At 40.7% G+C, this 24,090-nt stretch overlaps 1 protein-coding gene across 3 annotated transcripts in view; it reads right to left on the reverse strand.

The window, feature by feature from the left end:
• Positions 1-13,331, reverse strand: part of Grid2 (glutamate ionotropic receptor delta type subunit 2) — a 1,008,435-nt gene extending 995,104 nt beyond the window's left edge. For all 3 annotated transcript variants that reach the window (XM_048333648.1, XM_048333649.1, XM_048333647.1), the window contains exon 1: positions 13,231-13,331. In XM_048333648.1, coding sequence (XP_048189605.1) covers positions 13,231-13,318 — 88 coding nt within the window. In that variant the 5' untranslated portion in view covers positions 13,319-13,331. The remainder of the gene's footprint in view (positions 1-13,230) is intronic.
• Positions 13,332-24,090: the final 10,759 nt, after the last annotated feature.

Genomic DNA, 24,090 nt, shown 5'->3' on the forward strand with positions numbered 1-24,090 from the left:
ACACTATTGTCTCCGAGCAACATCTACAAGCCTGCCTGCTCTCCAACATAATGCTAATTTCTTCTTTGCCCTCACTTCTATAGAGGGACAGAGTCAACAAATGCAATACTCCACCCTCTCTGGCCAGCAAATTCTCCTCTCCATTCCCATAAGTCTTCATGACAGACTTTCATTAACATACCTGATTAATATACAGTGCTTCTATACCAGGATACCGGATGAAGATCCTGTAACACAATCCAAACATGTCTTAGCCTACACAAGACAAAGAATTCCACTGTGTTTTCTAGAGATATTCTTCTAGCCTCTTATCTAATCATGTCCCTCTACTGTACCTTCATATGCGGTCTATTTGTTTGTTTGTTTTTAAGAAGTGGAGCTTGTTTGTTGTTGCTACTTCCTTGTCTGGCTATTTTAGAACTTCATAGCTTTGACCAAGTAAACACATTTTTCTACACTTGATCTTCACCAAAAGATTGAAAATGGATTATGTTTTCCCCTATGAAAGTCAGTTTATAAAACAGATAGACATACTTCTCACTTTTTTCCATTCAAAATGAAAGTGCTTACTAGATTATCATGGTTTTGAAAGAGGATGGTTATTACTTAATATACAGTCCACAAAAATATAAAACAGAGGACAAAACTGATAGGGCAGCATTCCAACTGTTCATCTCTCACATTTACAAAATATTTTAGAATGCATTTGACATATTTATAAACACAATGGCTCTTCATCCGCTAAATAACCTACACAAGGTGAAGGATATTTTATTGTTTTCAATTAAAATTGAAAAACTAATAGTTTAAAATCAGACATAGCCTTAAAGTAATCTATGTAATATTTTATACCTATCAATGGTCTTCTAGTGACTGTGCTCATTCTTAGAATTGAAAGATCAGTAACTACTGGCTATAACTTCTCCAACATTATTCTCCCTCTTACAGGTTTGTGTATGTGTGTCTATGTGTGTGTCTGTGTGTGTGTATGTGTGTCCGTGTGTGTGTGTGTGTTTTGGTCCTGTAGCTTGAATTCAGGGCCTGGGCATTGTCCCTGAGCTCCTTTTGCTCAAGGCTAGCACTCTACCACTTGAGCCACAGCGCCACTTCTGGCCATTTTCTATATATGTGGTGTGGGGTATCGACCCAGGGCTTCATGTATATGAGGCAAGCACTCTTGCCACTATATTCCCAGCCCCATGCATCTCCATTTTTATTCAGGGTGAAGAAAACTTAACATAGGATATTAAAAATCAATTAGGTTGCCTTGTTCCTGTGGTTCACACCTGTAATCCTAGCTGCTCAGGAGGCTGAGATCTGAAGATTACAGTTCGAGGCCAGCCCTGGCAAGAAAGTTCGTGAGACTCTTATCTACAATTAACTACACCAAAAAAAGCCAGAAGTGGCTCTGTGGCTCAAGTGGTAGAGCACTAGCCTTGAGCACAAAAAGGCTCAGGGACTGTGCTCAGACACTGAGTTCAAGCCCCAGAACATTCAAAAACAAACAAACAAAAAAAAAAACTAGTTAGGTAGATTATGGTCATTATTAGTTCCCATATACTCAGAATAAGATTAATGAAACTCCCCATTGGTTAAGAAAATGGGGTCTTTAGTAGGTATATGTATTTCTAATAATAATTAATAAAAGAATTATTCATATTTTCTCATTCAATGCTGAGCTAGAAGGCATTCCTATTTGTGTAACCTATACTTAAAATGGACATGTGATAGATAATATATACATAAAATGCACTGTACATGTAAACAGATGTCCAGTCATGCACATGCTATCCACGCTACTCAGGAGGCTGAGGCCAGAGGATTTTTGAGTTGGGGGACAGCCATATGATTTTCTTTTTTAATGAGGGCAAATCAAATTCATATTATTCAGAATATAGCATCAGCATAGGCTTACTAAAAATAGACAACATATACACCTGTATTTGTTGTACATTTACCAGTAGGAATGTCATCCTTAGAACCATCAACACATGATTGTCTAAAGATGATGAGGAGTATGGCTGAAATCTGTACTTTTCCTTTAAAACTTCACTATCGCTAGGGCCCAGGGAACTGAGCTAAGCACCAGGGCAGTGGCTGACAGCATCATTACCCCTGAAGAACATTCTCTGCCCTCCAATCATATTCTTCACTCTGCTCCCAGTCTTTGTCATTCAGTAAGTTCCTCTTTGGCTGCCCGGATGCTTCAGTCATGAGCTCAGCCGCCAAGAGAAAATTCCATCTTCAGAGTCTGGGCAATATTTTGAGAAAATAAAACTGTTTCTTCCCAGCAAGCCTGTGCATATGAGCATTCAGGGGCTGATTTTCCGGTTTATGGATTATCTAAAACCCTTTTCTCCTTTTCCCTTGCTTTTGGCCATTTCACTGCTCATTAGCATTTGCCTCTGAAGGGTGGACAGGAAACATAAAAAAAATAAAATAAAGAATCAGAGTGTGTTTGTTATTTATTAACTGATGGTCAACCACAAGAAAACTCCTCTGGAGAAAAACAGAAATATTGGCCCTATAGTATCTGAATGATCTATGATTGTCAATTTTAGGCACCTGCCTAGCTAGAGCTCAGAGCTCAGGATAAATTTACTTTCTTAACATACTACTCTACTTGTGGAAACAAATTTACTGTGATACATCCCCTCTAAACTCTTATAATATACAGGAAGCACAGATTATTACTATAAAAGAGTTGTGCATTATATGGCTTCAGAAATGAGAGGGGAAAAGGAGATAATAGTTAAATTTTTCTGCACAAAAGAAACCATGCTGAAAGCAAAAGCGAATCTATGGACATTACATTTAGGAAAGATCTCACTCATTTTTATGAGGCTACACAATTCTTAGATGTTGAAGACTTCGCCTCTGTTAATCAAAACTTAGCTTAACTAAGGACATCTATGGTGGTGAATAAAACAAAAAGAGGCCAATGGTAAGCCTTTTCCCTAAGCTCTGACTCTGGAATGACCCACTCACAGTACACCTTAGCTACCCGAAGGTGAATGATTAACCATCAAAAAGCTCAACAAAGTAATTTCAGTATAAGTTAAAATCATCTGTAAGATATAACCTTCTCACCTGCAATGTACGTGTTTTCTTTCTTAAATATATGTATCTTATGTATCTCAGGGTACCCTAAACACCACATTGGTGAAATGATCCCTACCTCCAGCATCATGGTCACTTTATTAGGAATCCTGAATGCTTCTAGCTTCAGTTTCATAATATCACAATATTTTCTCAAAGGAAGATACATCTAAAATTTGTTTTTTGTTTGGTCTTCAGCCTGGTTGCGGGGAGCGGGGGTGGGGAGGAATGCACATGCATGCCAGTATTGGAGATTAAACTCAGGGTCTGGGTGCTCTCCTTTAGCTTTTTGCTCAAGACTGACACTCTACCTTTCGAACCACAGCTCAATTGGAGATTAAGAGTCTGATGGACTTTCTTGCCAAAGCTGTCTTTGAACCCCAAACTCCAGAACTCAGCCTCCTGAGTAGTTAGAATTGTAGGTATAATCTGCTGGCACCTGCTGTCTTAGCTTTTTTTTTTTAAGTAGTTGTTAAAAGTTCTCAAAGACTAAGAAAACCTATCTTATTTGAATCCTCTGGTTAGACATTATAGGTCTAAATATTTAGACTTTATAGGTCTAACTAAACATTACCTTAAATATCCTGTTTTCACATGACCATGTATAGAAAATACAATACAAGGGTATATATGTCATGATTTCTCAGCTTGAAAAAAATGACTATTACATCAAATATTCCAATTTCACCATGACTATGCTAAGAAGGATCAGAAGAGCAATTTCAGGCAAGTCTATGCATGAGGCATTACCCATAGAAATGTAAGATGAAACATGGGAAAGCAATCTTGGTTAACAAGTAATAAAGTAGGTTCTCATAGAGGCCAGGACTGCTTTAGTCTATGTGGCGAGAGCTACAGGTACAGGGTATGTAGGAGGAGAAAATTCAGAGGTCTCTTGTTATTACCATTTACAGAAACATCCAAGAGGAGCTGGGCTTTCACTAGCAGGCTAATGACTGCCACTGCACCAACAAAATTTTGTATGCTGTCAGATTGTCGAGATTCTCAGAGGAGCCAGATTTCAACTCCTTTAAACTACGCACAAGAGAACAACAAGACAGGCAACAAGACAGGCAGGCTCACAAGTCGTATTTCAGCTTCCTAAATATCACCTGGTCCTAGGTTTTCAAGGTAAGACTCCCTCTAAAATGGGCTGCCAATGAGCACCTTTTAATTTCATCATGACTAAGAACATTAATCACTTCAGCCATTTTAGGTGTTCATTCCAATTAAGGATGGGAAGGCAATCTGCTTAGCAATTAAACAAAATGACTGGATCTCACCCTTCTAAGAAGATATGGACCAATAAGTTCGAAATAACTTCCAGTGTGCTAATTATTTTCCATGGCATCCACCATTTCACGGTTGTTTACTTTTTCCTAGGTAGCCATGATCGCAACTCACAAGACTCTGGTCCTCTTACTGCTCAGGTATTTCACGTTTCACGGCAATTAATAGATGTACCCAAGCAGAAAGGACCATGCGACATTCACATTACATTACACTGTTTCCAGGAGGGAATATTTATTTATTTACTATTTATTTACTTATTTATTTATTTATCAGTGCCAGTTCAGGCCTTAAAGTCAGGACCTGGGCATTGTTCTTGAACTTTTTTTTCCTCAAAGCTAGAGCTTTAACCCTTGAGCTAGCTACAGCTCCTCTTGCACATCTTTTGTGAATAATTGGAGGTCTTATGCTCAGCACCTGAGAGTTGTCCCTCTTTGAGGTGACTTTATTTCTCATCTTGTTTTATTTTATTTTACTTTTTCATAACTAGTACTCTACCATATGAGCCACAGCTCTACTTCTCTTTTTGTGTGTGTGTGTGTGTATGTGTGTGTGTGATTAATTGGCAATCAGCAACTCACAAGTCTTCATGCCGAGCTGATTTGCAACCACAATCCTCAGATCTCAGACTCCTGAGTAGTTAAGATTGCAGGGGTGAACATGGGATACAGAATTTTTACTCCTCTATAAAACGTGCCCAGGTCGCCATAGTCCCACTTTTAGTTAGGAGTAACACATTTCCACCTATTGCTCAGACAAGTTCCATGGCAGCCTCTTTATTTCCCCTGCACTCCTCCCACCTGACCAGTCCATTGAAAAGTTCTGTTTCTGCTAGCTTCAAATTATATATACAGTCTGACAATCACTCTTCTACTTCAGTTCACAATTCAATTCCCTACTGTCAAACTCTATTTCCACTCCATCTAGTCTACCAAGGAAGAGGGTAATCTTTCTACAACACAGGCTACTTCATATCATGCACTTGACCTCAACTCATATATACTCAAATGGTCTAAAATACCTCACATGATCTGGAAGTCCCTACAGGAGCTTCTCTAGTTGCATGTCAGACTTTATTTCTTTCCCACATTTGCTTCCTCCTTAAACTACTTTCCATTTGGCTCTCATGGTGTCCCTTTAACAAATTAAGAAGATTCTTAGCATTTTCTTACATGGCCATTATACTTGTACAGCTATTTGCCAAAAATCCTTCAGCTGTCATCTATATACCTCCTGCTTTACCTTTAAATCAAGTCTCTCTCCCAACGATTGCCCCCTCAGAGAGCTTTGTAATGTCGCAAACAACAAATTTCACCCCCCACTAGTGTCTTGTTTTGCTTCATAGCATTTGTCACAATGCAATACTGCATATATTTTCTCATTCATCTAGTAGTGCCTCACTTGAGAATATAAAATTCGTAAGTACAAAGACATGCTTACTTCTTCAACATTTTAGTTCTTGGACCTGAAGACGGGACTACACGCAGAGTAGGCTTAGCACAAATGTTTGCTGGATGAAAGCTATGCTTCATACTGGTAGTGATGTGTACTCTACCTTCTAGGCTCAGAAATACTCACATCTGCAAAGATAAATGATTCAGAAAATGAAGCAAAATGTCTTAAGATTACTTAAGAAAAATAAGATATAGAGAGCATTAAAGTAAGCTTATTTTAAACCTAATACTTTGAAGACTTTTGTAATGAGGAGACGTACACAAATTGCTATCATACTAAGATGGATTACTTGGTTTCTGATGAGGAAAAATATGTGTTAGGAAGAGATGCAATTACAGAGTGATGCAGAATATTTAACACAGAGATGTAAGCCCTGGGATGTTCACTGTCAACTTCTTTCCAGCTATGCAGGGAGAGGTGAACTTGAAATTCACTTACAGAATATGAAGAAAGAACTGGGAAAGGAGATTCAGTTGGACCCTATAGCTATGCGGAATAGCTACAATTCCAGTGAAGTCAGCAAAGAAAACATGATGCTTCAGTTCACATTGATGGCAATTTGTTGAACCATAAAGTAAAATCAGAAAAAAACTTAGAGCAGGAATAAAAAATAACACACACAAATAAACCTTTGAATGGATTTATCTTTATCTTCTCTATATTTTGAAAGAGATATCAAGTTTGTGTTAATTAGGTATGCTTTTTGTTTGTGAATTCTACAGGTTAAAGTAGAGGAGGTGATACTCAGAATAAACAGTAGCTACTGGCTTAATATAGAAGTTACAGTGTATGCACCTCCTTAGTATTGTTAAGCAAACAAAAGCCAAAAATGTGAAAGAAAACAAAAGGAAAATATACCTAGCTCTATTAAAGATTAATAAGTTCCTAAATTGAAAGATTGGAGTTTTCTATTTCTCTTTCAATAATATCTTCCTTATGTAATTCACTCTGAAACTATCAAGTGTTGTTACATAGTTCATATCTGTCTCTCTCAATTCATTTTCCATACTCCTCAGTTGAATAACTTTTTTTTTTTTAAAAAGTGCCAGTCCTGGGGCTTGAACTCAGGGCCTGGGCACTGTCCCAGAGTTTCTTATGCCCAAGATTAGTACTCTACCACTGAGCCAAAAATCCATTTCTGGTATTTTCTGAGTAGTTTATTAGAGCTAAGAGTCTTATGGATTTCCCTGCCTGGGCTGGCTTCGAACCATGATCCTTACATCTCAATTTCCAGAGTAGATAAATGGCAAGAGCCACCAGCACCAAGGTTTTTTTTGTTTGTTTGTTTTTTGTTTTTAATGTGTTTGCACAATTTTTGGCTTTAAATGAATAGGAGCCTAAATCTTGGCTTTAAACTTACAAAATTATTATTAAAGAGATGACTAAACTCTGCAATGTTGCTCTAGAATTGAACTCAAGAGTATCTTTCTAGTTACGTTTTTCTGTTTTTCACATTCTTCCGAAACTGGTGTTGATAACTAAGGACTAAAGCTCATCAAAATGAGTAACTAAATATCAGAGATATCATTAATGATCTGAGAACTAATATCGTTATTTTCTCTATCTTTAAATATCCATGTGAACACTTACTTTTACTTACTTTCATAATGTGTCATCCCATCTAAGAATTAATTAATTCATGTAAGCACAGGGCAACACTGGACAACTTAGGTTCATTTAACCTAACACTGAATTTTCTACCTTTGTCATTATTCCCAATGCCGGAACTGAATTGTCCATTAGGAAGTTAAACTTAAGCCTCTGTTGTTCAGAGAATGAAATATGCTAGGAGACAGTACTCAAAAAAAGAAACTTAAAGCATTAGAGAAGGACAAGTTATGGAGAATAGATACTAGTTTTACAAAGCTAATCTCTGGTAGTGTTGTTGTCTTTGGGGTTTGGGTTTTGTGTAGAAGACTGATACAGTACTTAAAACTAAACAGCTATCTGGGTCAACATTATTTGAATTCATATATACTCATCAACAAAAGTCAACAGGTGACATAATTGTATTTGAATTGTAGCAGTATTTGAATTTTATCTGTTGTTCTACTTTACTCATACTCATTCTACTTTACTCATACAGTGGATGAATGTTCCAAGGTATACCCCAAAATCACTTGGGGAATCCAGGTGTCCCACAGACAAGCAGAGTGCTATGCTGCCACCCAGTTAACTATCCAACTACTATATTCACTCATGGCTTTTTGTACCAATGAAGTATGTTTATCTCCTTTCTGGTTTTGGTTTTTTTTTTTCCATTGACAATATCTAATACCTTAAGTATCAGACAGATATACATCTGTCTCATTTTCTACTTGTGGAAAACATCAACTTGCTGGGCCTCGAAATGCAATCTACTTGAGAGGCATCAGGTATTAACGGATCCTAGAATAAAATTCATGTAAGGAACAAAGATGATGTTTATTTTCCTGATTTGAAATTGGGAAAAAAAGTCCTGTATCATAGTATGACAATCTTCATGAAATTATATATTCCTGGGAATTTATAAAAAAAGAATTTGATGTGGGTTCTTAAGTAAGACTACAAAGGAACTGCTCAGAATGCAGTGACACCTAATGGCAAAGTTATCTTTATAGGCCATAAATGTGTTTTGTAATAAACATTACACAGATAGCATTAGGGTCTCAGTTTTGTTACTGAGTAATAGGGTATCTCTAATTGTAAATATGATTACAATTACAAACAGTTATTCATTTTACTTTTACTCATATTTTAATTAAAATATATGAGATAATCAGTATATGTATACTTCAACCAGAGTAGAAAGTGTACTATTAGTCCTGTCATAATTTGTTCAATGAATAACATTATCTAACTTAATACTCCCCTAAACTGTGCTTCAAATAGGTGAATTAATGATGCAGGAAAAATGATACAGGAAATATGTCTTAATATAGTTTAGAAGTTTATACTACTTATTCAGAAATTAGGGAGCAAATAGCAGCTGTCAGAAAATGCTAAAATATTACTGTGATATTTAAGGAAACCAATCCCCAATGATGGGAGAGGGGAGGGAAAGAGAGGATATCAGTGTTGATTCTGTCTAATCAGAGTAAATCATGTCAAGGGCTGAACAGGTAACACTTTAGTAGGCCACCCAGGACACATGATGAGAACCATAAAACAGACCTCAGATGAAAGGCAAGGAAAACTGATACTTGAAATTTACCATCTGCTATCATTTCTTCATGTGTGGGCACATTCTATTCACTTTAGTCAGAACATTCTCCTGATGAAAACATTCTGTGAATTGTCTTAGTTTCATCCTATATTCTGTGAATGGTCCTGGGCGTCTCATCACGTCAGAGTTGATGATAATGATCGGGAAAGATAAAACAGCATCATCTGCTGATGAGAAAGCATGAGGAAATGTTGCTTTTCTGCTCCCTGTTGACATAAGGTATTTTACTATGACTGATAACAGCCAAAATATGTCAGTGATTTGTGTACTATATGAATGAGTACACTGCTTCAATGTTCCCTGGTAGGGATGCAGAATTGAGAATAGCTCATTTACAATCAGTTCTGTGAGCACAGGACCCAGATAAAGAAATGAGCATATATTAAACTGTTAAAAACAGGAGATTCTCCATATTAGATATGAAGCCAAACACAAACTGTGCAGTTGACTGGAAATGCCACCTAATCTCTGCTTAATTAAAGCAGCACTCTAAACTCCTGTTGTGTTTAGGGAGTAGAGTGTAGGACGACTGATGTATGAAGAAAATAGCAGTCAGCGTAGCTAATCTCCAAGACTTGGGAGCTTTCTAGCTACATAAATCAGAGAGACTTCTGAATAGCCTCATAAAACACCGTGTCATTGCCATTCCGCTCACGACTTTTTGGTGCTTCCTACGGCATGCCGATCATTAGGAAACTTCTAAGCAATCAAGTAATGTGGGCCTGATGAAATTGCTCAATCAATGCACAGGCTCAAAGTAGAAGCATAATTCAAAACTGCATAGTTTTTATATGGCAAAAGACTTTCCTTTCATCACAGCAGAGAAGAGCACAATGAAAGCAATTCATTTCCAAACACCCTAGGTAGGTGTCTGTGTGTATGCCTATGCATTAGGCAAATAAATATATGGGACTGTTAAGTAGCTCTAACATATGATTTATCAGAGACTCAATGGAATTACAGCATTAGGCATGTTTGAGTGCAATAAGTACATTCTCATTTCAATGATCATGGCTACTCTTTATAAGAAATTCATGTTTAATGGAACATATTAGAGTTTAAATTATTTCATTGACTTTATTGAACTACCTGCATGAAGTTCAAAACAAAGAGAATTCAAGAAGGAAGAGGGGAATTTTCATATAGTCAACCCGGTTCAACCGAAAGGACTAGATATTGAAAGATTCTATTATATCAGTGTCCTTTTATCTTTCCTCTCTGCCTGAAGTAGCTGGGAGAGTCCAGCTACTATCTGCCGATCAGTTCACAGGAGCCTGGGAAAACCTTCCATGTTTGCATCTCCCCTTCTATCTCCAGAGTTGAAATATTCCTTTTTCCCTAGTGTCTACCCCTTTTATCCCTTTAGACCTGAACTAATACATCTCCTCATAATCCTATTTCTCACATGATTTAAATGCCAGCACTTTTGAAGGTATTCTTTTTTTCCTCCTCCTTCAACCAGTAAGTACACTGACCCAATGCATCTCAACTAGTACTTTACCATTTTAATACAGGCATTCAATTTTAATGCACCGCCCATTTGCTCAGAATAGGGGCTGGTGGAGGGAAAGGGGTTGCATTTAACCTCTTAAGTACACACCAAGGACCCATGTGCAACATATCAGAAAACGTTGGGAGGTTTTGAAACAATTTGTTAGTGCCCCTTCAATCTTAGGTAGTCGATAAAAGAAACTAATTCCCTTGTCTCGTGCTAATTGCATTCAAGCCTGATTAATTGGCTGAGAAGGAACTATTTCTTTTACTAGGATATATACACAGTATATCCTGCTGGAGTTTTAAAGAATCGGTAATTTGTACATAGCTCCATCTTTGAAATCTTGTTATAAATAAGTAAGACATCTCACATCGTTAGGCAACAGTAGGCAACAGCAGAAAGAAAAAAAAATACAACAGTTGTGCTCTATTTTGAAACAAATGCCCAGTCTGCCTTGCAGAATTGTACGCGCCTAGTAAGGGGAGGCATGAGCTGTAGGTGTTTGTAAATAGTGTATTTATCATGTAAACCACAGAAGAAGCAGAAAACACACACACACACACACACACACACACACACACACACAAATACGCATTTCTCTACAAGGCTTTCCTCCTGAGAGATGAGAAGCAGACTGCAGCAGCTCCTAATCACGACATGAGCACAAAGGTAGGTGATTATACACCTGCATGCCTCACCCAAGTCACTTCCAACCAGACATAAATGCATGCCATTTCTGTGGGAGGAACACACGGTTCCTTTCCCAGCTCTTATCAGAACAGCACTGCGCCCCTCCAGGAGATCATCATTCCTCTCGGAAAAGTTCCGAAGCTGCAGGCACCTTGAGCCCCCAGGCAAACCGGCACCCAGCCGGCTAGCTAGCCAACGCTTAATTTCCTTAATGCACTGGGGCAAGGCTTTCTGAATCTTGACCTCATTACTCCTTGCACAGAGACATGCCTGGCTCCATTGATAGAGAGTGGCAGACATGTTTACAAAAATAACAGGGGAGACCAAGAGAGGGAGACCCAGAGAGAGAGAGACCCCCGCCCACTTCGGGGGGAGGGAGGGGAGGGGTGAGGGTCTGTCCATGGTGCGCAGACACCTCACACCAGAGGCACAATCGCCACCTGCAGCCGATTCCCTTGGCAGGTGTAAGTGTGCGTGTGCATCTGCGTGAGTGTGTATGTGTGTGTGGAGTGTGTTGAGCGGTGGGCAGGCAAGGGGACAGACAGAAAAGCGAGAAGTAACCCATCTTTTACCTCGATTTGAACCCCACGCCTTAGAGAGAAGATAAAAGTCCTGTGCACACCCCTCCTCGAATAAAATGCACCCCCCTCCCCCCCCGTATCCACCCCGCAAAGGGCGCCTCCTTGCAACCCAGCCAGGGAAGCAAGCAAGCGCGCCTGGGGAGGTGAGATTTCCCAAAGGGAAATGGTCGCAGGAAGGCCGGCGAGGCTGCCAGCCGCGTCCCTGCTCGGCTCTCCGGGATTAGCGAGTGACAAGAGTTGGAGGCCGGCGCTCCAGCGCTGTGCATGATAATGACGCGCAGCCCCCGCCCGGCCCCGCGCGCCCGCCCGCCCGCCCGCCCGCGCGCGCGCCCAGCCCCGCGCCCACCGCCTTGCGTCCCGGGCCCGTCTGCTAGGTGGGGTCAGGAGCCGCCTCTCAAAGCCCACAGGCTCGTCCTTCCCCGGGGAACAGCGACCCACCAACCAACCAACCCGGCCGTAGCCTGGACGCCTGCACTCCCTGCCTGGCGCGGCGAGTCTGGAGTTGGCCGCGCGGGGAAGCGAGGCGAGCAGAGCGGGGGGAGTCGCGAGTCGCCCCCGGAGCCGCTCCCCCCCCCCCAGCCCCACCAAGACAGGCCTGTTCCCCAGACGCCCCCCCCACCCCCACGCCGGGGCCCCTGCGGGCTGCCTCCGCGTCCTCCGAGCCCCGTCTCCAGCCCCTGCCGCCACCGTCCAGGCGACGCCGCGCGAGGACCCCGCAGAGGCAGCCGCCGGGGGAGGCTGGGGGCGCCGCGGAGCCCGTCACCAGCGCTCCACGCTGCGGCGGGCTCAGCCAGCTCACGTTGCAAAACCACCTGTTCGAGCCGAAACAGAGCTCACCCCTCCCCACCCCACCACCCCCAAATCAAACCGCCCCCCAGCCCCGGCCCACTCTTAACGCCTCGCGAGCGACATTTCCCCTGAGCCCCTCTCCGCCCCCCAAAGATAACCATTTTTTGATAGAGCTCCTGTACATTCGAGGGGGGGGGGGTATATGGGAGGGAGGGAGGACCCATTAAACTTCCTTTCGACCCCTAAAATCAATTCACCGGACTCAGAGGTCAAACCGAGACCCTCGACCAAGCAGGCGAGACCCCCCCCCCACCTCCCGCAGCCCGATTCCCACACCCCCCCCCAAAAAAAAATCCAGGGTTCACCAGCAAAAAGCGGCAGAGGGAAGGTTCCAGCCTTCGCCTCCTTCCAGAAAACCGAGCAAGTGCGAGGGCCGGGCCCGGGAAGGGGCCTGGGGCGCAGGCCCCCCCGCCCCCCCGCACCCCCACCCCAGCAGGCCGCCCTGATCAGGGCAGAGGGCGAGCATCGCAAGGACCGAAGCCATAAAATAGCATTTCACAAATAAATAAATAAAGTCTCGACGAGCCGCCACCATCCACCACCACCACCACCACCCCCCTTCTTACCGATGTGGATGATCGAATCCGCATTCGCCGAGTCCCAGGTTCGAGTCCACCAGACGGACAAAACCAAGAGCCAAGGGAAAACTTCCATCTCCTGGGTGGCACCTCGCTGCTGACGACGGGTCTGCGGGCTTTGTAGGCTCTCCCTCCGATCTATTTTGGAAAGCCAGTCCAAAGAGTTTGGGGGGTCACGGTGGAGTTGAGCGCCGCGCGCCGGGGTTCGGGCTTTCTCTCGCAATCCCCGGCTCCCGAGCGAAGCCCGTTCGTTCTTCCTCCTCCTCCTCCGTCGCCTTCGCGGCGGCGGCGTCTCGGAATGCGGGCCCGGGGAAAGCGCGCCAGAGCCCGGCGGAAAGCGAGCTTCCTTCCCGACGCCGTGTCACTTGGAGGGGAATTTTGGCATCGCCAGAGTTGTTTGCAGTTTGGGTTTAAAAAAGAAAAAAAAAAAAGAAGAAGAAGAAGGAAAATTGTATCCAGCCTGGTTGTGGTCCGGGGCAGGGGTGGGGAGGGGAGAGGCGGGCGCTCAGGCCGTCCCCACCGCCACGCGGGGGGCCGCAGGTCTCCAGTCCCAGCGCCGCCGCAACTTCCAACACACACACCCCCCCACCCCCTGCACGCCGGATGTGCCCCCTCCCCGCCCCGCCCCTCCCCCAGGCCCCCACCCCCACCCGCCCCTTACAGCCCCGCAGAGCAAAAAAAAAAAAAAAAAGAAAAAAATCACGGTCTTCCCGTGCCCAAAAATCTAAGTGCAAAAAATAAAAGGGAGATTGGGAGATTCCAAGCGGAACGGGCAGATTCCAGCGGGGAGGAGGGGAAGGGGGGAGAGGGGGAAGAAGCCCTCTCCAAGAAGAGGTGGAGGGGGGGGAGAGAAAGTGAACTTCAAGGTAATGCAGATCGTGCTGCGGAGAAGCCCCCGTGTGTGCGCGCGCGGCGGGGAGCGTGGCCGCTCGTCCGGGGCGCGGGCGGGCGGGCGGGCGGGCGGGCGCGGTGGCGGGGGAGTTGCGCCCGGGCGCGAGCCGCCGGCGGCGGGGGCCAGGCCGGCCCCGGGCTGCAGGATGCTCAGGAAGCCGATCGCCGCCGGGCGGGATGCGGGGAGCACCGAGCCAGCCTGCCAGCGTCAGAACCACCGAGCCCCAGGTTGCCTGGGAATGGATCACCTAGGAGAAGGAGCGAGCCCGCGAGAGAGCGGTGCTGTCAGGCAGAGAGGAGTGGGGGGGGGGGGGGGAGAAAGAGAGAGAGGGGGGGAGACCGAGAGAGAGAGAGACAGAGAGAGAGAGAGAGAGAGAGAGCTTCTCTCTAATAACCACCTCCTCCCCCTATCTGCAATACAAGGGAGAAACAAAATAGTGCTCTCATTTCCCTTGGAATCTTCAAAAAAGGCAGGACTGTGAGAAGAGACATAAGCGCTTTTTTTTCCTCTTCTTTTTTCCTTTTGCCTTTTATTTATTTATTTTCCCTTTTACGTGGTTAAAAGCAACCTAGAAAAACCACCCCACTTATTTAACCTTGCTCTTCACCAACAGGTATCAGACTTTTTTTTTTTTCTTCCTTAGTCTTTGCCTGGACTGAGTCACATTGGTTGAGAATAAATTAGGGACACCTGGGCACATAGGGAAAAGGAGACCTAGAAAGCTTTTAATGAGATTTCGATTATAAAGTTATAAAAAGGAGGGAGCGTGCTAATTACCTCCTATACCGTGGTTTTTTAGGAGGCTCTCATGTGTATTTTATTAAGTCAATGCGAATACAGGAAAAAAATCCAAAAGTCTATAGATTGTAATCTTCTATTAGAATAAAGATCTTGATGTGAAATATAGGATACATACATAAAATAGAAAAGGGTTCAGTAAAACATGTAGTCTAACTCTTGGCTCAAATTTAGGCTATGTACTTCCAAGTGGGAGTGAGGGTTATCTGCCCCAGGAACATAAAATAATGAAAGTCAGCTTGCCAGTTTCCAGTGAAGGGACTTTTGTGCAGGATTGTTCTTTATCATTAAAAAAAAAAAAATCAACCTGACCTGATGTCTTGTAATGATTAAGTGATACCATTCTCACCTTATTTCAACCGAATGATTAGCTGGGCTCAAGTGTCTTCATGGTTTACTTTTCACTGCAAACCTTTGAGAATGCCCTCCACTAGCGTTCAGAGCCCATCCTTTATTCTAACTTGAGACATCACTTTTCTTCTTACTCCTGCACTTGAGCCCTTCTGCTTTAGGCTGATGAGTTAGGTCATTCTTCGTGCAAACACAAATGTACATTATCACCTGTGAAGAATGCTGTCCTCCATTCATCTGGCTCATGTTTAACCAGATAATCTAGAAAATGTTGACTGTCCTGTAGTTACTCATGCTCACCCTCTCCTCAGGGGCTAGTGCAAATTCCTATTGTGCAGGGAGTTGTATCCGTCCTTTCACCTGGAATGAGTCCTCCCATCTTCTATGATCTCCTCTTGTATTAGAGCTAGACCAGACTAACCATGGCAGAGGCGCTTGTTGTTCAGTGCAGGCTTTCACAGAGCCGCGTTGTTGGCTGTTGCCAAATCTGTAACCAAGGAGGACTTCCAAGAACCCATCACCCATGCTGTTTATTTTTTTTCCTGCTCCATTTTCATCATTTGTTTATCATTTTCCCCAGTTAGTATATATGGACTCCATATTGATTGTGTTTGTGTCGTTATCATGTCATTCTCCTCTTTTAAATTTTTATTTATTTATTGCCAGTCCTGGGGCTTGAACTCAGGGCCTGAGCACTGTCCCTGGCTTCTTTTTGCTCAAAGCTAGCACTCTACCTCTTGAGCCACAGTGCCACTTCTGGCTTTTTCTGTTTCTGTGGTGCTGAGGAATGGAACCCAGGGCTTCATGCATGGTAGGCAAGTACTCTACTACTAAGCCACATTCCCAGCCCTATCATTCTACTCTTTAAAGGGTTCTAATGTGCTTTTATGAATTGTGCTTCATTGATGCAGATAATGAATTGAATGAATAAATATATTTGGTCACAGCTTGCTTTTACCATATTATTTACAAGAACGTTTTAAAAATCCTAATGACTCACCATGCATTCCATGAAGAAATAACCATTCAACATGGAAAAAACATCACAGTGGCACCTCAAAGACGTAGGTGCAACTTCAAAACAACAGTTAGCTCGATCCTATCTTCATACAGGTTGCTCCTGCGGGTCGCTAAATTCACCCAAATTCCTATCCTCTGCTCTTTCCTCAACCTGTTTTCATGTGCTATAAACAAGTTGTTCTCATTCCTCCTTAATCCTCCAGTTCTCTGTTTTTTTTTTTTCATGATTGATTTCAGTTTGCAATCACTTGGGAGCCTTGGACTGGAGACCACATAGGACTCATTTAATCAGAATTCTGGATTTAGGGTCCTAGGCTATCAGCTGCATGTTATGAACATTCTATAGTTGACTCCAACATGTAGCTATAGTTCAGAACCATGGATTAATACAGAGAAACTTAAGAAACTCTGAATGACTCACTAGTTATATTTTTCAAGTAGGTAGTTTATTAAAGGCTATCCATTGATCTTATTAAGGTTGCCTCATTTTAATTCAAAGATTATCCTGTAGAAATATTTGATTCAACCCTTGGGAAAGTCTTTATGCATTAAATTTTTATAATAGATGTTTGACATTTAAAATAAAAACATGATTCTTAGTTTTATTCTTCAAAGTAAATACTTCATTGAGACATGAGTAATGATATGAACATCAATTTTTTTTTAAGTGTTAGCTAATCTGCACATCTTTAATGTATAAAATAGAATGGATTTTCTTTCACGGACAAACAGAATTTCAGAGAGATATTAATTGCATTTGGGGGAAATTTAAGTACAGATTCCTTCAGCTAATATGATTATAGAAAGATAACAAAGTAATAATAACAACCTTAAGAACATATTATATTAATCTTTCATTTTCACTTAAGAAAAAGCTAAGAATGTTTATTATTAAAACAACAGCAAGTTAACCTGCATTCAATTACAATTTGCATAATTATATCTCAAAGATGTAAGAATTTGACTGGGTTTAAATATCTATACATTTTTAAGACATAGTTGAAGATCAGTGAGAAAAAGTTACCTTTCAAAATAAAGATACAGAACAACAAAGGTGTGTCAGGTACTTTTATCATTTTGATTCTCCAAAATTACATCATCAACATGTTACATGTTGTGAGCAATGTAGAGATTCTGAGTACATTACATCATTACCATAAATGCAAAATGAAAACTATAAGAATGTAATGACTGCCTATCTACAGAGATATAACAATTTTGGAAAGTGGCTGTTCAGGTATTGAATGACATTTTTGAGGAGTGCCATAAATTCTCTTTAGTTGAGAGTTCCAAAGAGTAGATCATAGTAGTTGAGAGCTAAGTGGAAATTTAGGCAGTCTCTTATTCTATGTCTCATGTTTCTAGAGGATAATGGAGAAATTGAATCCCAGAAACAGAACTGATTTTGTTGGAATATTTGAATTTTTAGAAAGCTGGTTTTGTTTTGTTTTATTGTACTTTATATGTTTTTTAAAAATAATGATTTATTGTCAAAGTGATGTACAGAGGAGTTACAGTTTCACACATAGGGCCATGGGTACATTTCTTGTGCTATCTGTTACCTCCTCCCTCATTCCTCCCTCCCCCTCTACCCTTTTCCCTCTCCCCCCATGAGTTGTTCAGTTGGTTTACACCAAATGGTTTTGCAAGTATTGCTTTTGGAGTCGTTTGTCTTTTTATCCATTATCTCTCATTTTTGAGATTCCCTTTCATTTCCCTAGTTCTAATACCAATTTATATACAGTATATACAGTATCCAGGGTACTAAGATGAGATACATTGATAGGAAGGGGATACAAGAGGATCATTAACAAAAGAAGCTACAATTTCACATAGCATGTTGAAAGCAATTACAACAGTGATATAACACTCGTTTCCATAACATGGAGTTCATTTCACTTAGCATCATCTTATGAGTTCATAAGGGCATGGCTATTAGATCTTGTGATCCTCTACTGTGACTAGCCTAAACCTGTGCTAATTATTCCCTATGAGGGAGACCACAGAGTCCATGTTTCTTTGGGTCTGGCTCACTTCACTTAGTATAATTTTTTCCAAGTCCTTCCATTTCCTTACGAATGGGGCAACGTCATTCTTTCTGATAGAGGCATAAAATTCCATTGTGTATATGCACCACATTTTCCTGATCCATTCGTCTACTGAGGGGCATCTGGGTTGGTTCCATATTTTAGCAATGACAAATTCAAGAAATCATATTGCTTTGTGACATTCACATTGGTTGTATTTTGATGTTATTCTTTCAAGGTCAACTTTGTTCTCCTTAGTCAAGCCATTGTTTCTGTGACATTAATACACATACTGTATTTTTCTCCTTCCTTCCTTCCATCTATTCTTCCTTCTTTCCTTCTAAATTAAGTTCTCAGTCTTTTTTTTTCTTTTCAAAACTTTAAGTCTTTTGGACTTCCCTATGACAGACTATTACTCTTCTATTTCATTGAAATATAAATTCTAACCAAATTCTGGAATCGGATTGATAAATACCAAGCCCATCAATTGTGAAGGTTCATTAAAATGAAAACATTGAATAGCAATACTGTTTCCCTATCTACACATGAATCATGATATTTAAATTTTAGGAGCTTGGACTGGGTTATACATGTTTTGATTGTCTTGTTTTTTCTATACATTGATATAGAATAATGTAAGAATACTGATAATCATAAAGCAATTACCTGATGGAAATCAACTACAACTTGTAACCCTCCAAGGGCACTTTCTTGAGATTGGCCCCTCACTACATTATATCCTGTCCCCACAAGATGGCAGCCATGCTTGAAGTAGATTTTATTGACTTACTTTTTGAATGTCTCAATACTACTTACCATAGTTTTGATTAAGTCATACTGATCAAGTAGGTCTATTAAGCAAGGTTTGTCTTTTAAGAGACTTGTTTAGGTTAGATACATTTCCAAAGTTATGTTCTTTTTTTTTTACCTTCTAAAAGTTTCACAAACTAATAGTTTTCTCCTCTGAGACTCTTCTTTACATCTTGGCCTTAGTTAAGAATCAATACCATCAAAAAAATTATAGTAATATAGAGCTCACTTCGGTGTTGAAAGGTAATTAGAACAGCAGAATAATCTTTTGTAATTCAAATTTGTAAATACTAAAAATTTCAACCTGAGGATAATTTGGCTAATGTGCCTTTTAAATGTCTTTCTGTCATATATGTATATATGTATATATATATCTCCAGTCCTGGGGCTTGAACTGAGGGCCTGAACTCTATAGCTGGCTTCCTTTTGCTCAAGGTTAGCACTCTACCACTTGAGCCACAGTGTCCACTTCCAACTTTTTCTGTGTTAGTAGTGCTGAGAATCGAACCTAGAGCTTCATACATGCTAGGCAAGCACTCTACCACTAGGCCACATTCTCACCCCCTTCTTTCATATTTTCATGTCATGAATTTGACTTTTCCATGGAAAAGTAAACATTAGTTAAACTAAATTGTCTGTTGTGTGACTGTTCTTTGGGTGTTTGACACCAGGTGAGTGACATAATAATTGGGTCAGCAGCAAAAAGAATTCACAGGAACAACATCAATGAATATCAATGATCATGTTAATTTCTAAGAAAAGAAATCAAATCTCAGCTTCTCATAAGCAACTCTTTTAACTGGGAAGTAACTAAAACATACAGCTTTAGCTACACCAGTGTCTATCAACTAGCGTTATGAAGTTGTCTCCAGAAAATAAACTGAGAATTGTAATTGAAAATATATTGTATTTTAGACTCTTGACATATTTACTATTACTTTCATTTTTGACACATATATGTGAATTTGTAGAAATTTGTGAATTTGTAGAAGATTTCAAAGATATCATAAGACCTTATAATTATTTCATTTCTTAGTCAGCTATAGAGATAATTCATAATGACGTAAGTACAATTAATTCAAACTGGAAGTGAAGCGTTGAATGTTCAAAATGGAATGACCCAATTAATAAATTCAAAAGTTAAAGTCAAAATTTCAAATATGAAGGGATAGCATTCACAAAGCATGACACAACATAATCCTAATTCACTCCAAAACAACTGGGATATGAAAGTATTCTAGCCATAGAAAAATCTCACCCATTTATCAAGCCCATGCCTTAAAACACAGGTGGATGCTAGCTGCTAGGTCTAAAGTTGATCAAATATGATTTCAAAGATATTTTTTGGAAGATGTCAATAAAAGTTATCTCAGTAACAGCAGACAAGACTGAATCTCTCCTTAAATTGATCACCACCTATTCCTAGCATCACATCTGTGACTTCAACATAATGCAGGGGGAAGATGCTGAACTCGAGGTTAGAACTGGTAGAATTTATTTAATGTAAAATGATTAACAGTGTAAGAATCCTTCTAGCCTCTTTATTTTGCTGTTGTCTTGCACTTTTTGTAATCTAGGGAGAATTGAACCATGAGGGATTAGACAGAGCACTGAAATTGTGAAAGAAGACAATACTTTGAATGTTTAAATGATTTTAGAAACTTGGAAGTTAGCATTTCCCACTTTGGACTTTGGTAGTGTTTTGAATGTGGGTGGTGATGACCAGATGTCCACATGTTTTTTGTTGCCTCTTGCGCTGATTGAGAAATGATGGAAGTTTTCATGGACAGAGAGCTTCATGGGATAAGAGAAGGGCTCTGTGGGACCTCATCAGCTTCCTCTTCACCTTGGAGTTCTGGCTCACTAGATGTGTGGTTTGCCCCAGAACAACTGAATTATCATGTGTTGTCCTTTCAGGAACCCACAACAATGAGGTGGCATGCTAGTGGACTAGGAACTCTAGAACTTTGACATGAAAGAGAAAATGCCCCCCCCCAATATATGTTAGTTGCATGAGACATTTTCTTATACTCTCTTATATGGTATTAAGAAATGCTTTCTTCTGGAAAAAAATCAAAACAATAAGGTATGGTGGGTACATGTCCAAAGTCTTCAATATCTTTCAAAGATCTCCAAAAGTGCTGGATATTTCAAAGTGCTAGGTAGATTAAAAAGGGAAAATCATGTAAGAAGCAATTCATTAACTCAGATTCCACTTAGAATAGCCAACATTTATTCAACTACCAATTTCTCTTTCAATAGGACATGATGAGTTTAGTTGGTTAATGTTAAAAATCCATTTTCTAAATTCCAAAATTATCCAGGTTGTAGATGTTTTTAAAACATTTAAAAAAAAAAACAGCTTTTGCTTTTCTTTCCATCTTCTGTTTACAGACCTTTGTGTAAAGCAGATTGCAAATCAGTAGGCTAGTATGTATCTGGGTAAAGATTGTGTTTTGTGCTGTAATGGGAATTTTCAGTTTTGAACTTTTATTTTCATTCAACAATAAACATGTTTTCTTTTTGGAAGGACTTACAGATTTCTGCCTTTTCTTAGAATATAGGAAGCTGAAGTACAACATTATTGTAATCCTTACCAACAAAAAAAAAATACTGGTATGCTTTAGAAAGGAATAAGTTTCCTTGAATCCATCAAAGGACTGAGAGATGAAAACAATTAAATAAACTTAGTTACAAAGACTGGCAACCCCCCCTCCCCCAGTGAAAGAGTTTATACAACACAGGGGAAGAAGGGATTTCCAATTGAAGAAAGAATTGGCCAAAGTTCTAAAGAAGGGCTGAAAATTTAACATGGTGTGTGAGAGTTTGGAATACCCAATAGAAAATACACCACGGACTTTCACTCAATTACAGACCCTTCCATGGATCTTCTCTACTGACTCATGAAGGCAGAAAAGATGATTGCTAGAGCTGAAGGCATGATGGAGGTGGAATAGCCTCACTTTCACTTGACCTTTCTCTGCAGGAAGAAAAAAGCTTCAAGCTGTTATGGGAAACATCCAGGACCCAGGCTAAAATCCAAAGCTTTGTGTAAAAGCAAAACGCATCAGCTTCCAGCAAAGGTTAACAAACAACCCTCCTTCCTTACCAGAACCAGAGACCATCACTGTTTGCAGGAGAATGCCAGAAACAAAGTTGTGCAAACAGTGCAGCTAGGGGAAACATTTATTTCTCCTGTTGAAGCAGGGCTAGGAGTCCTCCCGTGGCTGTCATGTATACGCAGGAAAGAATGTAAACAAGATTAACATTCCTTATTCCCAGGTGTATCCCTGCCTCTTAGGAATCAAAAATACACCCCCCCCCCCCAATATGACTTAGTATTGAGTAACACGGAAGAGCAGTGTACCACTTTGGGGGAGGAAATGGTGGGAAACCTTGCTTTGTCATAGTCAGGTGACTAATTCTTGAAGAGAAGCTGACTGTGTTGAAGAAAAACTTAGGAAATGTCTCACTGTTCTAGTCTTCTTTCTTTTTTTTTAACGCTCCTTAATTTTTTAAATTTATTTATTAATTAAACACAAAATTTTTGACAAGGTGTTGTGCAAAAAGGGTACGGTTACATAGTAGGGCAGTGTGTACATTTCTTGTGATATCTTACATCCTGTTTTTCTTTCCCTTCCCTAGGTCAGGTAGACATATAACAATACACAATGTACCAAGAATATATACAGTAGCCATGTGGCCTACGCCCAAGAAAATTTGCCTAGGGCTTTAAATGTAATGTCGATATGAGACAATATGTCGACAGTAGTCTTATATGAACGTACATACATAGCTTTTGAGCTATTGTATTCCACTGAGAGATCAATTTTTGACCTTTATATGTTGAGTAGTTGTTTGGTTTTAGTTACATAATGTTGGGTCGCTGCCCCAATCCTGTGGGAAATACCATTTGACAAGCAGTTTTTGGTTTCACAGACCTGGTCTCTACTGTCTCTCCCTCACCCTTTCTTAACAGTCATATATCAGGGAGATCATGCCCCTTTGATTTTCTGTGTTCTAGGCTTGTCTCGCTCCACATTATTTGTTCAAGTTCTGACCATTTCCCTGTGAATAACAATATTTCACCATTCCTAATCGCTATGTAGTATTCTATTGTGTATAGGTACCATATTTTTTGGATCCATTCATCTGTGGAGGGGCATCTGGGTTGTTTCCATATTTTGGCTATTGTGAATTGTGCAGCGATAAACATGGAAGTACAAATGTCTTTTTGATATCTTGGGACCTGCTGTTCAGGATAGATGCCTAGGAGTGGTATGGCTAGGTCATATGGTAGGTGCCAATAAATGGTTCAGGTAACTCTTCGCTGAAGGAATTTTAAAAGTTTGTGGTAATGATGGTAACAAATAAAAACAACACTTGGGCTTGGTGTAACTCAGCGCTAATCTCAGAACTCTGGATTATGAGAAGGAGGGCCATAATTTTGAGGCCAGTCTGGGCAACATAGAGAATTCCAGAACAGTCTAAAATAGTAAGACCTGTCTTAATACTATTTGATCAGTCTTTTTTTTTTTTTTTTCGGCCAGTCCTGGGGCTTGGACTCAGGGCCTGAGCACTGTCCCTGGGTTCTTTTTGCTCAAGGCTAGCACTCTGCCACTTGAGCCACAGCGCCCCTTCTGGCCATTTCCTGTATATGTGGTGCTGGGGAATTGAACCCAGGGCCTCATGTATACGAGGCAAGCACTCTTGCCACTAGGCCATATCCCTAGCCATTAGATCAGTCTTATTACTTATTACTTATCACTGCCTCAGCCTGTCTTACAGAAAGATCTTGTCACACAACCAACTAAACAACTAAAAATATCAGTAAATCCAGATATCTACTACTCTAAGAGAAAAATAAGTTGTGTTGACTAAAATTGATCCAGAATGAAATAGAATGATTAAAATGATAGTATTTGATATAATTTATAGAACAAGAACACC

Source organism: Perognathus longimembris, chromosome 24 (assembly GCF_023159225.1).
Source record: "Perognathus longimembris pacificus isolate PPM17 chromosome 24, ASM2315922v1, whole genome shotgun sequence".
NCBI classification, from domain to species: Eukaryota; Metazoa; Chordata; class Mammalia; order Rodentia; family Heteromyidae; genus Perognathus; species Perognathus longimembris.